Source organism: Trichoplusia ni (assembly GCF_003590095.1).
Source record: "Trichoplusia ni isolate ovarian cell line Hi5 chromosome 20 unlocalized genomic scaffold, tn1 tig00002067_group19, whole genome shotgun sequence".
In the NCBI taxonomy this organism is placed as follows: Eukaryota; Metazoa; Arthropoda; class Insecta; order Lepidoptera; family Noctuidae; genus Trichoplusia; species Trichoplusia ni.
This window is the reverse complement of record NW_020799809.1, coordinates 1-14,860: the sequence shown is the minus strand read 5'-3', so window position 1 is coordinate 14,860 and position 14,860 is coordinate 1. Positions and strand designations below refer to the sequence as shown.

Below are 14,860 nucleotides of genomic sequence, written 5' to 3'. Positions count from 1 at the left end.
CGTAAATGAAAACAGGTACAAATAATAATAATATTCCACATCTTCCACACTACTTCACCAAGTATCAAATTGAGCAGAGCTGATATATTATGAGAACTAGACAACCGAGAAAAGTTTCTAAATATACACATATCTATATTTAATATATAAAGCTGAAGAGCTTGTTAGTTTGAAGTCGCGGGCAACAGCTAGTTATAGATAAATTAAACCCAGACACAACAAATGATAATGGTCATCATTTCAGTTTTAAGTTCTCTGCAAGGCCTCTGCATGTTGGCTCTGTGCCCTCGTCCATGAAGTGCACTAGCCACTAGACCAATAGCCGCCAATAGTTAGGTCAAAATCTTTGCAATTTTTGTTGCCATTATTTCAACCGATGATTGCATTCCTGTAGATGTATTGGCTAACAAAATATCTTTATGGGTTTGACTAAGGCTTTTGCGTTTCAAACATCATTCAATTTTATATTATCTACTTCATAAATGCGCGGTCAAAGATGCTGGCAATATCTGATATATTATGACATTCAATAAAAGTTCTGACTATTTTTAATTATTTTCGATTCTTGTTTGTATATCCTAATTCGTGGGACTTCAGTTAGACGAACATCTAAGAGATGTACGGTGTATACCTTATAACTTATATCAGATGTTGAAGGATGATGAAGGTTTATACCTTACATCTCATCGCAAGTGAAAAAAGGTATTACCTATACGTATAATTGATATCACAAGTGCCTTGTTTTACAAAGGTTTCATGATTGCCTTGTTCTTGGCTTCATACGGGGCTGGCTTGACAACACGGTACTGTGTGCCAGCTGGCTCCTGAACTGAGCGTCATACGGGACTGATGCTGCCATAACGTTGGTGAAGACTTGAGTCTGTCTGAACACTACACCAACATTACTGTAGGCTTTTACATCTATACTCTATATCTATACTGATATATAAAGCTGAAGAGTTTGTTTGTTTGAATGCGCTAATCTCAGGAACTACTGGTTCAAATTAAAATTCTTTTTGGGTTTGGGGTCTATTCACCATTCATCGAGGAAGGTTTTAGGCTATATAACATCACGCTGCAACGAATAGGAGCGAAGATACAATGATATTGTTGATTATGATATTTATCTTCAAGGCTAACATTCGAAAATTCCTAACTTATATCTTCTAACGACGCGGACGAAGTCGCGGGCAATAGCTAGTTTTATATAATATGTTTCTGAAAATTTAATTCTGGAGTAGCAACCAATCTTCTTCGTAGATCCTGTACCTGCGTTACTCGCTCTAAGAACTTTTTATTTTAATTCCATTGCACCTAACTGATTATAACAAATTAAAAATAAAACACATATAATAATTTATGTATTAATATTATATCAAGACGGCGACGAGCGAGAAGCCGAAGTAATGATGGAGTAATGGAATATATAACTGGAAATAGCACCGTACTGTTCGAAGGAATATACCTTCGAGGGGCGGTGATGCGATTAGGAAGTAGGTACAATGATACAAGGTAGTGAATATAAGGCAGTATATTAGAATGTGCGGCTAGGCGTAGAGCCGCAGCGTGTGGTCGGCGCAGGCGGCCAGCAGCCACGCCTGCGCCGGGTGCCAGCGCAGGTCCAGCACGCACAGCTCGCTGCGCCGCCCGCCCGCGCGCAGCTGCTTCAGCGGGACCAGCAGCGGGTTCTGCAGCAGGTCGCTGCAACACAGCCACGGTTATTTTACATTAAGTTCATTAAAGTAATTTGAAAATTTCACAAAATGAAATAGTCTATTGAGCCAATTTTTTACCCAACCCGTCAACTAAACTTATGTAATGAACTTTCATGGTAATGTTTTAGTACATGATACTTTTCGACGATGAATTTATTATTAGTATAAGAATACTGAGCGTAAAATGGTAACTCACTTGTAGACCATTCCGTGCGACACGACGATCTTGTCGTCGTCGCCGGCGGACGCGAACAGCGGGTAGCGGCGGTGGAAGGCCACGCTGCGGACCGCGCCGCCGTGCAGCCGCAGCGTCTGGTACGGCTTGGACGACAGCTCCAGGTCGAACCTGCGGGGGCGCGGACATACGGTTCAACGTCAATCGTCTAGCAATCAGGTCTAAGAAGAGACCTATTAAATGATGAATCGTACCATATGCACTTCCTGTCGTAGGAGCTGACGAGCAGGTTGTCCCCGCCGGGGTGCACGGCCATGTTGCTGATCCACTGCGCGCCCGTCAGCAGCTTGCGCACCAACTCTTGCTTCACCAGGTCGTACACGCGGACTACCCGTTGCGTCTGTACGTGAGAGAGAGAGCTCAGGACGGGGCGGTCGGGGCGGGGCGGTGACAGGCGGTGACAGGCGGTACTCACGGCCACGAAGAGCTGCGGGCGCGTGGGGTGGAAGAGCGCGCACTGCACGAGCCCCTTGTTGCGGGAGAAGGGCAGCTGGCTGCGGCGCCGCGACAGCTGGTGCACGACCACGGCGCGCGACGCGGCCTCGGCCAGCGTCACGCACACGTAGTCGCCGCGCGCGTGCCACGCCAGCTGCGCACGCACGGTTACATAGCCTTGTGGCGGGGTACGTCACATGTATCGCGACCAATGTGCAATCTTAATACATCTTTTGCAAGCAAGTAACGGTTGATTTTGTTATGAAATTCGTTATGAATTTTTAAAGTCAATGACAGCTTTTAAGACGCAAAAACTAGTATAGTATAGATTTTCATTAAATTACAATATAACAGATAGTTTTGGTATGTCATTGTATTGATTCTTTTACACTAACATAAGCTACTCGAAATGAGAATCCTGTGTAGACGAGGACGCGGGCTCTAGCTAGTGCTAACATGGTTGTAAGGGTACTCACGTGCGTGATGGGCTTGAAGTGTTGTATAGAGATGCGCACGCCCTGCGCCCACTGCTCCGGCGCCACGTGCTGCCACTGCGCGCAGCTCGACGTGCGCTCGTCCACTGACACAACACAGGCTCAGCATTACGCAGCGGTCACACAACGTGTTGCACTCAGTACTGTACCGAGGCACGTCAAGATCAAAATAAAGAAAGTCAAAAATAATGTGGGAAACAAAACTGTACACATGTTAACAACGAGAAATAAGAGAATAAATAAAAAGAGGTGTCACCGGTGACGTCGTGTTGCGGCGGCGCGGCCTCCAGCAGGCGGTCGGTGCGCTCGGCCAGGCGCGCGGCCACGGCGGGCGCGCCCGGCGCCAGCAGCAGCAGCGCGCGCCCCGCCGCCGCCGCCACCAGCGCCAGCGCCGCGCTGGGCGCCCAGCCCACGCGCGCCACGCCCGCGCCCGCGCCCGCCCCCGCGCGCAGCGTGCGCAGGCAGCGCCCCGAGCTGCACTCCCACACTGCGACCGGACCACACGTTAGCTGGCTGCTGCGGGACCCGCCCCCCTCCCCCCCGCCGCCCGCGGCCCTACCTCGCACGGTGCCGTCGTCCCCGCCCGACACGATGTACTGCCCGGTGGGGTCGAAGTCCACGGAGCGCACCAGCTCCGTGTGCCCCTTGAACTGCAACACCTCCGTCGTCGGGAACGGCTGCAGGTCCCGCGGCGACGGCAACTTCGGTACCAGGTCGTCCGCCGTGATCGTCAGCTAAAAGATTTCATTCAAATCAGTACATATTATTTGAAAAATTATTAAGCTGCCTTGCCAATGCTCAAAAAGGCTAAAACTATAAAAGTGCTTACCCGCATCTTGATGGCTCGCGGCGCCAGGTAGAGGTCGAGGCAGCGCAGGAAGCGCTCGCGCGTGTACCGCTCGTAGGCGGGCACTGCGCGCAGGCTGGAGTGCCGCGTCGGCAGGAACGTGTACTTGCGCTTCCACGGAGTCTCGCTCAGCTTGTCCCACTCCTTCATCTGCACAGAGAGCGGGGGTGAGCGGCGGGCGGCCAGGCGGGAGGGGGGGAGGGCCGGGTGGGGGCGGGCCTACCTCTTGCTTGTCCAGCAGGTACTCGGGCGGCGGGTTGTAGCTCTCGGCGTGTCCGGGTAGGGCGCGGCGCGGCGCAGGGATGTGTCGCTGCAGTCCGCGCTGCGCGGGGTCCGCCTCCGAGGAGCCCCACAGGTTGTAGAACTGCTTTTCCTGCCAAACGACACATTTTTACCTCAACTGCAACAAACACAACAATCGTCGAATCTACTACAGCCTCGTCGATACTGTCTTTGCACTTACTCTTTTCTTTCTTCGTTCCTCGGCGAGTTGTTTCCTAGTTTTGGTCCAGCCCATTTTGAGCGCGTGCACGATGCGGCCGATCTGCTGTTGTTCAGACCGCGACGGCAAGAATGAACGCTTGTGCTCGGGGAAAGCGCGCAGCGGTGTAGCTAACACCTCGCGACTGAACCACTCTACCCATGGCTGGCGAATCAAACTCATTAGATTATAAAAACACAGTTTAATTATGAAAGATTAATTAGAAAGAAATAGATTAGACACCCAGAAAAACAATATCCAATGAACACATTCGTACCTGGTACTCGTCGTGTGTGGGATCCGGCACATGGCCCTCTCGCAGCCGGCGGATAAGCTCAAGGTCCTGCTTACTCAACACTACATCTTGCCCAGTGTTAGGGTCGCGAACAGTCCGCCAAAAATCTGGGTCCTCACATTTCCTTAGAAAGTTAACACCATTTTAATAAAAACACATGTAGAGACCAGGCGCCGTCAAGACACAACTACACAAGCTTATCGATGAAAAGTTAAGTAATGATACGGTCAGTTCAAGGATGGGTGACCATCTATGTCAGAAAAACTGCCTCCTAGTTACAGAAAGCACCTTAAGTTGTGGCAGTCACAACGGTTAGTTGAATGCTGGAATGTCTGGCAATCAGTGTTTCTGGGTAACATTACTAGGTTGGGGAGGTTAATTACTGTCACTCCTTGTAAAACACTTGTACTTGCATCCCGTTAGACTGGAGGCCAACCCCAACAAGTTAAGTTCAGCTCATGATGAAAATGAACCTCAGAGAGGATGGACTTCCTTAATGTGATAGAGTAATTATAAAAAGTAGTTGTTGCACGTATGTAGAGCTCTCACTTGAGGAAGTCGTCGATGTGGTCCCGTTGCGGCGGGCGCAGCACCTGACGCGCGTCCAGGTCGTACCCGACGTGCGGGTACTCGTTGTACCACCACATGGGCACGTCGCCCACCGTCGTGCGCCGGTCCTCCTCGTCCGACGTGTCGCCCGACTCGTACTCATCTGTGCACAACCATGCATTACCTGATTATTTCCACCCACATCAAAAATTTACAATTTAGGTGTATTTAATTTACATGTAAAAAATACCATGTGCGTGTCATTTAACAACTACAAAAAAAAGGATTTACAACAAATACAAATCTTTTTATTCGTCAATGCAGGTGTACAATACAATACAGGAGGTACAATAAATACTGGTTGCTAATTAAAATTTTGACCAACCTTTTTTTTCAACAGGTTGTGTTTTAACACTTGCTTTCCCAATAGTATCAGCTAGCCTGTCTATGCTGGCCTCAGTAGTTTCTGACTTTGGTTTAGCCTGCCTAGTTTTCCTAGGTTTCTGTTTGGTATCCTTTTTCTCTGTGTCACTAGCATCACTCACACCTGATGGAGTTTGTACAGCTCCAGACTCAGCTCCGCTATCCACACTCTCTTCGTCAGTTTCACTGCTACCATCATTTTCATCTCCTGATTCTTCTTCTGAGTCAGTGAGGTCCTACAGAAATATTAACTAGGTGACAATGTCAGGAACTAAATTGTCTCATTGCAAGAATTCTTTCAATTAATTTCATCAGCTAGAGTAGAGCAGCAATAAGAAATGTTACAAGCATGGAGAAATTATCACTTCGGTATGTATGCTGTGTCAACAATATTAAAGTTACATAAAAAACATATATGATTTTGAACAAGTTGCCTTTAACTCTGAAGTGATAAAATAACTTACTATTTTTTTTTAATTATTAATGAAGAGCAGCCTTACGCTAAGAAATCACTAACAATTCATTGAGTACTTACTGAGGACCCTTCTGAATCATTGTCTACTTGTTCATCATCTCCAAATGTCGAGTCTGCGCTGTCATCAAATAACACCGCCTATAAATATATAAAGGTTTATTTAGCAATAATATCCTAAAAAAAACTATACAAAATACACTCGTGTGGCGATTTTGTAAAATCAATTTAATATTTGAGATTGAGATGTTAAAAGCTGATGGATATCTAGGAGCACGGAAAGAACATCAAGGGACCACATAAGCGCACATAAGATGTTGATTATGAGAGGAAAAAAAACATTACATCCTGTTCTTGATCGGACGCAGCTCCACTCTCTTCCTCATGTTCAGAGTCTGTGGCGTCGTCTTCACCGTTAAGTGCTCCTTGAATTAACTCTTCATCTCCTGAACCTTCGTCAGACTATTAACAAATAAACATTACAACACGAGACTTTACTTTATTTTATAAATCAATTGATGATAATATATTTGTACTTACTTGATCTGGTACCTTTTCTGAATCACTAGAATTTGATTCCTTATTACTAGATTTTCTCTTAAGCAAACCACTTCTAAAAGGAGGCATTTTAAAGGAAATAATTTCGTATATACATCACTCACATTGGTAACAGAACCAAAACACACGTGTTTTTGACTTACAAACGTGAAATTCGGTGAAATCAAATTGTTTGACAGTCGGGTGTTGACAATTAGTGACAGTAGAGCAATAGAGAATATTTTAGGTTATAGCCATGTTATAGCATCCATCATAGCACAGACCTTATAATAGTCGCGATAGCTATATTTCGTGATTGTCAAGAAGCAGGCACTGAAAATTGGAACGGTAGCGAATGAAATTCCAGTAAACTATCCATTATTATTTTAATTATTGGACATTCTGAACTCAACAACGGAACACGATGTAACTATGTGACTATTCTATTCTCTACCTTTCTAAAGACGGCGAGAAAAAAGAAATATTTCTGACTTTCCCGAGACGATTCAAGTTTTAAATTTGATTTGATAATCTCTTATAGTTTTAAATATATAGTCGAAAATTAGATCTTTCATTAATAGTTCTTTAGTTTGCAGGGTAAAGATATAATTTAGGAGTTTGTGGTTCGATCTAGACATGTAAGATTTTTCCATAGATTTATCTAAGGATTTTTCAGAGTAACAACTAACATGAATGAATGAATTGGAACGTAACGTAAGTCATTTATTTGAAAATAAATAGGTGTTTGACGTACAACTACGAAATCTTCGTTGTAGATTTTATGATATCATTAATGTTCTTTGTTAAATAATATAAATAAGGTCTTAATGGTTATTTGTAAGAAAAACGATACTTGGAACCATTCTCTCGTAAAGAATTATAGGTTATAATTTTGTAAATATGTTTCGTAACTTGGTGAAGATCTTCGAACCTATCAAAAATCACATTGTAAGTACTTTTGTGTCATTGGTCCTCGAATCATTCAGGTATTCGTGTGCCGGATGTTTAATACTTGTAGTATTGACAGTCTCGCACTGCAGTGGGCAGCACGGTTGGCGGAGCGCAGAATGGTTCTGCTTTCGAGCGCAACAGTGTAACCAAAGAGCAGCAACTGTCGGAAGCTCTTAAGCGCTCGCTGCCCGGCATCACGTTTATAAGCGTCGAGGATATTTCTGGAGGATGTGGTGCAATGTTTGAGGTAACAAACTGTTTATTATGAAAAAAAAAAAACATCAAAGATAACGTATACTTACAATGATACTGGCTAATGTAAATATATAAACAAACCATTACATACTAAATAATACAGGTACTAAATTGCCTTGTTAAATTAAGCAATTCAAATTATTCTGATATCTTTTCAATGTCTCTTCTTGTGTAAATTGTAATTTTTCAGGTGAGTGTAGAAGCTAAAGAATTTATTGGATTATCCCGTGTTAAACAGCATCGCCTTGTTACTGAGTCCCTAAAGAGTGAAATAGCCGAGATGCATGGTATACGAATACATACCACACCAACACCAGCTGACAAATAACAAGTTCTATTTAATGATTAAACAAAGGATGTAATTGAAAACTAGTTAGAGAATATTAAGTAGTTTTGTTATGATGTATGTTGTTATTATTTCATGTTATTTGTTAAAAACAAAGTATTGTTTAGTGACATAATGATTGTTATTATTCAATGTGTCTTGTTTCTTTAGAGTGAATGTTAAGTACCAGAAAATACAAGACACTTGAAACTGACTTTGTTTGCTTCAATTTTCACAAGTAAAACTCATTACTGGACATGATTTTGAACCAAATTATTTCTGCAGTTGTACCTACCTTATAACTATAAGCCTATACCTTTTAGCTATGCATCAAGTGTATGGTACAAATTTACTGTAGCATTGACAAGAAATTCCTAGAGCTATATAGGATATAGTAAACCAGAATGAAAAACTATACTGTGTTTTAAGTCAGTTTAAAATAATTGAACAATATTTTTTCTGGTCTTGTTGTAAAGATGTTAGTTGTACCATCAACCATGTGTTACCAGTAGTACTACTGCTCAATCAATCATAATATTATGTTGGTAGTTCTGTTATGTAGCTCAATTCTATTGTTGAGTAAATGATACTTTCTTCATTAATGTGTTTCTATCCCGACTATCGCATATCGTGGCTGCAACAGAAACAAAAATAATAATTACTTGGTTTTGCCCGCCGCTTCGCTCTCTTTCAATTGGGGTAACACGGTTCCCCTTTCCTGATTTATAACACGTAATAGCTCTGCCCCTGCGGTGTTACCCGCGTTTTATCTTGGAACTTTTTTATAATCAATGATAACGACCTCCACAGACAAAATTAATACTAATAATTAGTAATCTACTCCACAAACTATGTTAGTCGTAACTTCAAACTGTTCTGACAAGAACGGAATTCTGAATGTTGCTCTGGCTCTGGTAAATTTTTGCTTATTCTTTAAACTGTTATGATGCTCGTAGGCCCACCCGCTTCATATCAAACCATTACCTACCCTTACAACCCTTTTTCCAGTTAAAAAGTAGGTCATGTCGTTTCTCAGGCTCTTGAGTCTAGACTATTGTAACAAATTGATTACAATAGATTCAGCAGTTAGTTTCAGAGATACTTTCGCATTTATAATAATAATTATTAGTATGGTATGGATACGAGGACTCCAGAACATAAGAAGAATTTTATTTAAATACGTAACTATAGACTCTACTATAAGTCCTTCTATTTAGGGATAGAAAATAATTAATTTGCTGATCATTTTGTGGTTGCCCAGTCTCAAATAGAATAAGTTTTTACGAAAACTTTATTTGTCTTATACGTAGTAAAACCGCGAAAAAATGGTAAATCTATACTAATACCTACTTACCTACTTAATATTATAAATGCGAAAGTAACTCTGTCTGTTACGCTTTCACGTCTAAACCTCTGAACTGATTTTAATGAAATTTGGTACAGATATAGAGTTGACCTTGAGAAATAACAGGATAGTTTTTTCCCGGACTTTTGAAGAGTTCTCTTGGAAACGCGATATAACCGACCTTGACGCGGGCGTTTGAACGCACTAATCTCAGGAACTACTTATTCAAATTGAAAAATACAATGAACAAAACGAAGATACAATGGAAAATGTGGCAAAAACGGGGAAAAATATTCATATACGAGGGCTTCCGTTCAAAAGTTCCTAACTTCTATTTTCTAATCACGCGGACGAAGTTGCGGGCAACAGCTAGTAGTGAATAACAGTGAAGCACATTGGGAAAACATAAGAATGGTCTACTTTTTCCGTAGGTATGCATGTGAACTATAAACTGGAATAGAAAGTTAAAATACCATCACAAAAAAAAAAATACAATATAATAATGATTTATTTCATTCATTGTCCTATAAGCATGATCGCAACAATGCCATTTCCAACAGTATTTTTTTCAAAAATAGCGCAATGACTCCCTGTAAAGGATATAGTTAAATAAAAATTAAAGCTTATATATACTTAAATGTGAATGTAAGTTTTTTTCTTACGTTTTAACACGAAAAATACTGAACCGATTGTTATCAAACTATTTATGCACACATGTTATTTGAGGGCTTAAAAGTAACATAGGGTTTTTTTTAATCAAATAAAAAACAAGATTATGCTTTTCAGCGATATTTAGCGAATTATAGGCCTGACAGTTTTATAGGCAGCAGTAGGGTGATAAAATGTGAGCAAAAGTAACGTGATATGTGTCGCGATTCCGTTATTGCTGTCAAAAATAACATTCACAATTTGCCCAAAAATTCAATCAAAATATAAAGCTTTACTTTGGTCTCAAGGGCGGAGTATAATATTCCCGCTTATCACTAACATTTGCTCACTAATGCTAGTATAGGTTATTTTTGCATAGGATTTGAATACTATACGAATTTTGAAATAATTTAGAATGAGAGCCTTGGAGAAGAACAGACACATTGAAACAGAGAAGCATAAAATTGGAATAAATTATTTAAGAAACTTTAATCTATTAATTTTTGTAATGAACAAAATTTGTTTTGTTGTATCGGTTGTAGGCAGAAAATAGTTAAGAGAACAGTAGTTGGGTGGAATGGAACGCAGCGCAATAGGAAAAAGGTCTTGTTACCAACATGGCGCTTAACTTAAGTGTCAAGATTCACCCTGTAGTATTATTTCAAATTGTAGATGCTTACGAGCGCCGAAATGCAGATTCTCATAGAGTCATTGGCACTTTGTTGGGTAAATATTGTGTTTATAACATATCTGGTGCGAACTTTACAAAAATCGCCAGATGTAGTAACTTGTCATATCAGTCATGTCAAGTCATGTGTTGACAAAACTTACATTTTAAAGCGTTTAAATAGCTATAATTTAGAATGATGACTTATTATTCTTTATCAAATATAATCAATAAGTAAACACTGATTTAATTGCCTTTTCTTAATGAAGTAAAGTTTTGAGGTTATGTTATTGTGATGCACAGGAACCAGCGACAAAGGCATCGTGGAAGTGACAAACTGCTTTTGTGTACCACACAAGGAACATGCGGACCAAGTGGAGGCGGAGCTCAACTATGCCATGGATGTTTACGAACTAAACAGGCGTGTGAATGCTTCTGAAAATATTGTGGGTATGTAGAGTATTATAGTTTTGTGATTTCTGTATATTTCTAACTATTCCGATGAGTAAGGAGTAACAAATTTAGCTGAGCATTGAACAATACGATTACTTTAAATTACACTTATACCTTCTGCTGAGCCCCTAGGACATATTTGGTTTTATTTACATCTTACAATGTCACTTTGTTAGCAAGGCTATTTTTAACTTGAAAATTAGCTTGACGCTTCCTATATTGACTTTGTAAAATATAATAACCAATATTCTATTGCTTTCGGTACTCAAACAATATTGTTGTCTTCATGTTAACACATCCCTACTGATATTATAATACCTACATCCCTACTAATATTATAAATGCGAAAGTAACTCTGTCTGTCTGTCTGTCTGTTACGCTTTCATGTCTTAACCACTGAACTGATTTTAATGAAATTTGGTACAGAGATAGAGTTGACCTTAAGAAAGAACTTAGTTTTTATCCCTTACTTTTGAAGAGTTCTCTTGAAAACGCGATATAACCGATCTCGACGCGGGCGAAGCCGCGGGCGAAAAGCTAGTATTATATTTATTAATAAATTAACTGCTTTATTTGATTGGGTAATGTTTTAATAGGCTTTTATTTGCTTTTTTTCATAACTGAGGTTTAAATGACTGGCCTGTTGGTCCAGTGGATTTGATTTGTACCCAAGACAAGTTTGTAGGATGAGCATGATTATTTGCACTGTATGTGTTGACACCAAATCCACTGTATGTGTTGTGTTGCGGGTTCAATCTCCGCGTAGGACAAGTATTTGTGCAATCCATGAATGCTTGTTCTGAGTCTGGGTGCTATTCTGCATGTAATATGTATGTTTGTGAAACCTCCCGTGACACCAAGGATTAAATTCTTTAGTGCGGACGTCATTTTGGAAAAAAGAGTATAAGCAAAAAAACAATGAACTCCTGTGAGGAGATCCAATAGAGATGTGGGAAAACACATTATAAAGAAACCAGTGCAGTATTTCTTACCTCACAGAGAAGTTATGGCATGGAACAAACTACCCAAAAGAGTCGGCTGGTTTCATTAATAAACAGCTGCAAGAACAGAATGGACAAGGAAAACATCTTCAAGATATTTGACTGACACATATCATCTAAAGCTGCTAGCTTGTTAAACCAAATAATGATAGTAATTAAAGGAGTTGATTGATCCCTGGTAGTTTTTTGAGATTAAAATTCTCAACAAGGTTTTTGCATGTAGTCCTGTCATGAAGTTAATTTATGAATGTATAGAGATACAAATATGTATTCGTTTTCGCATGAAAGTGTAACAAACATGAATCCATACTAAAAAAATTCGCGTTTGTAACATCTGAAGGATATAATAAATGAAAAGCACGGTGGTTGCAGGATGGTGGGCCACAGGCAACGAGGTGACGAACCACTCGTCGGTGATCCACGAGTACTACTCGCGCGAGTGCCGCGAGCCCGTGCACGTGACGCTGGACACGTCGCTGGCGGGCGCGCGCATGGGGCTGCGCGCCTACGTGTGCGTGGCGCTGGGCGTGCCGCGCGGCAAGCAGGGCTGCATGTTCACGCCCATCGACGTCGGCCTCGTCTGCTACGAGCCAGAGGTACACACTGCACGCTTACTCCGCTCCATTACACTTCCTTCTATGTATATTCATTATTGATGTCATTAAGTATTTGGTTGTACTTCTATACAATTATGTAGTAGTTTTTTTTATATTTTGAGATGTTTAATTTTATTAAGTTGCAATGTACTTTAAAATATTGATATTGATGTTTTTGTAGTTAATGTTACTACATATTATTGATAACTATAACTTTTACTAATTTTCTGTTTACACATACAGGTTTGAGTTTCAAATATTATTTTAATTATACTTCCAGCCATAATGCTGGCGATTTCCAGTTTGAAAATAAAATAAATTAAAGTTCTATACATTTAAAAATGATAAGGCTTCTATAAAGTAGTGATACATTCCTGTAAGGACCGTCAGCTGTACTCAGTACATCTTCCAGGAAAGCTGCACTACTCCAAATGATGCATTCTAAAATTGATCAACATCTTTTTGTTTGCTACCTGATGTAACAATTGACTTTTAAACTTAACTTGTCTAAATCGTCTTGGTCTCTTTCGTTGCTTTAAGATATGTAGATTTTGAAAAGATATACATAAATTCTTGTTAACTCAGCAGTTAAGAGCATGTTTCATAATGTTGGTGTTTTCTTAATTCCCTGGTTACAGATCGTGGGGCTAAACCTGTGCCAGAAGACGATGGGCGGCGGCGGGCGCTCGCGGCAGGTGCAGCCGATGATGGACCTGGCGCAGGTGGCCGAGGCCGCCTCAAAGCTGTCTGGCCTGCTTGACCAGGTAACTATATTTACATGCCCTTTGTAATCTAGACATAGTGAATATCAAAGTGATACGATCGTGATACCAAAGAAGTACATCCAGTGATAATAATGTGGATTGAAAAGGGCTTATCAAGCTGACCTTGTCCCACTGCACTTGGAAGGATTGGACCTGCCCCAAATCCTTCCAAACTAACCTTTGCCCTTTCTCCAAAATGATTTGGTTTTATTTTCGATTTCTTTTACTAGCTTGTTTCGAAAGTTACTAACTGGCCCAGGTAGGTTATACTTATCGACAAATTGTACTTCCTGCCTTTTACATAAAGATACGCGTCTGATGATTAATCAAATAGACGCCAGCCGGACATGCCGCACACCTGTCATGCGACGTTGGTGTGGTGGTCTCATCTTTTCAGACAGAATTGGACCGAGGATGCGTTATTTGTTTTGAGCGAATTATTTGGCCTTCGCAGGTAGTCGCCTACGTGGAAGAAGTGCTGGCGGGCGGGGGCGCAGGGGCGCAGGGGGCGCGGGGGGCGCGGCGGGGGGCGCGGCGGCGGGGCGCGCGCTGCTGGAGCTCGTGAACTCCGTGCCCAGCCTGGCCGCAGACACTTTCGCCGACGCCTTCGCTTCCAGTGTCAAGGACCTGCTCATGGTGAGTACTGTCGACACACACGACGCGCCGTCATTTTATGAGACCAACTTAGAAATATCACTCATCAGTTGCGATCTTAGTCATCCATCCATGTTGATTAAAATCAAATGTCAATGAGTCACACACTTAGTTGGTCGTATTTGAATAGTTTTCTACTAGGACAGTACTTGTGTAACGTACCGCTTGTGGCAGGTGGTGACGCTGGCGCAGCTCATCAAGACGCAGCTGCAGCTCAACGAGAAGCTGACGCTGCTGACGTCACAGTGACGTGCCGCCACACACGCAGACACACGTTTAATTCATCCCATAATATAATTATATAAAATATGCATAAACCTTTTTATTTCTGAATCCCTTGACATACATTTTTGCTTTTAGCTTTTTTGAGGCAGCCGCGAGTAATCCACTGGCTCTAGCTTATGCATTTTAAGGAGCCGGGGTGTTTGGTAAAAGACAGACATTATCCCAAGTCATGTCCTTGGCGTGGGTTGAAGTGATCAGCGTGTTACTCTAGCAAAAATATCGGTCAATCCAGTGCAAAGTTTTGAGGTAACAACACAAAAACCCAACGAATTGAGAAAGTACTTCTTGAACGCAAGTTATTTTGATAAAGATTTATAAGAAGACAGCTGAAGACAGTCATAGACGTAGGTAGTTGTTTGACCAGTGCCTGTTATACGTTTACGTGCACAAATTACGTACGTTAATAAGTCATCGAGTTCAAGTGCCTTTTTAG

The 14,860-nt window shown here is 41.4% G+C and overlaps 3 protein-coding genes across 3 annotated transcripts; 2 read left to right on the top strand and 1 right to left on the bottom strand.

The window, feature by feature from the left end:
* Window positions 1-1,516: 1,516 nt before the first annotated feature.
* Window positions 1,517-6,957, bottom strand: LOC113506586 (ribosome biogenesis protein BOP1 homolog). The gene is made up of 16 exons (XM_026889422.1): window positions 6,487-6,957; window positions 6,292-6,408; window positions 6,010-6,087; window positions 5,437-5,710; window positions 5,052-5,214; window positions 4,485-4,626; window positions 4,190-4,372; window positions 3,950-4,099; window positions 3,709-3,876; window positions 3,439-3,613; window positions 3,136-3,366; window positions 2,862-2,965; window positions 2,366-2,539; window positions 2,145-2,290; window positions 1,912-2,061; window positions 1,517-1,701 (listed from the first exon to the last, which is right to left on the bottom strand). Exons 1-16 carry the CDS (start codon window positions 6,571-6,573, stop codon window positions 1,548-1,550), a joined length of 2,496 nt encoding a protein of 831 aa, XP_026745223.1. The 5' UTR covers window positions 6,574-6,957; the 3' UTR covers window positions 1,517-1,547.
* Window positions 6,958-7,184: 227 nt separating this feature from the next.
* Window positions 7,185-8,612, top strand: LOC113506588 (bolA-like protein 3). Its single transcript, XM_026889425.1, has 3 exons — window positions 7,185-7,431; window positions 7,511-7,681; window positions 7,880-8,612. The coding sequence occupies exons 1-3, from the start codon at window positions 7,384-7,386 to the stop codon at window positions 8,015-8,017; spliced, it is 357 nt and encodes a 118-aa protein (XP_026745226.1). The 5' UTR covers window positions 7,185-7,383; the 3' UTR covers window positions 8,018-8,612.
* A 1,980-nt stretch (window positions 8,613-10,592) lies between these two features.
* Window positions 10,593-14,453, top strand: LOC113506587 (eukaryotic translation initiation factor 3 subunit F-like). Its single transcript, XM_026889424.1, is given in 7 exon segments — window positions 10,593-10,733; window positions 10,978-11,124; window positions 12,501-12,724; window positions 13,363-13,488; window positions 13,943-13,996; window positions 13,999-14,124; window positions 14,317-14,453. Coding segments are annotated over 7 exon segments (861 nt in total). The 5' UTR covers window positions 10,593-10,624; the 3' UTR covers window positions 14,392-14,453.
* The last annotated feature ends 407 nt before the right edge of the window (window positions 14,454-14,860 follow it).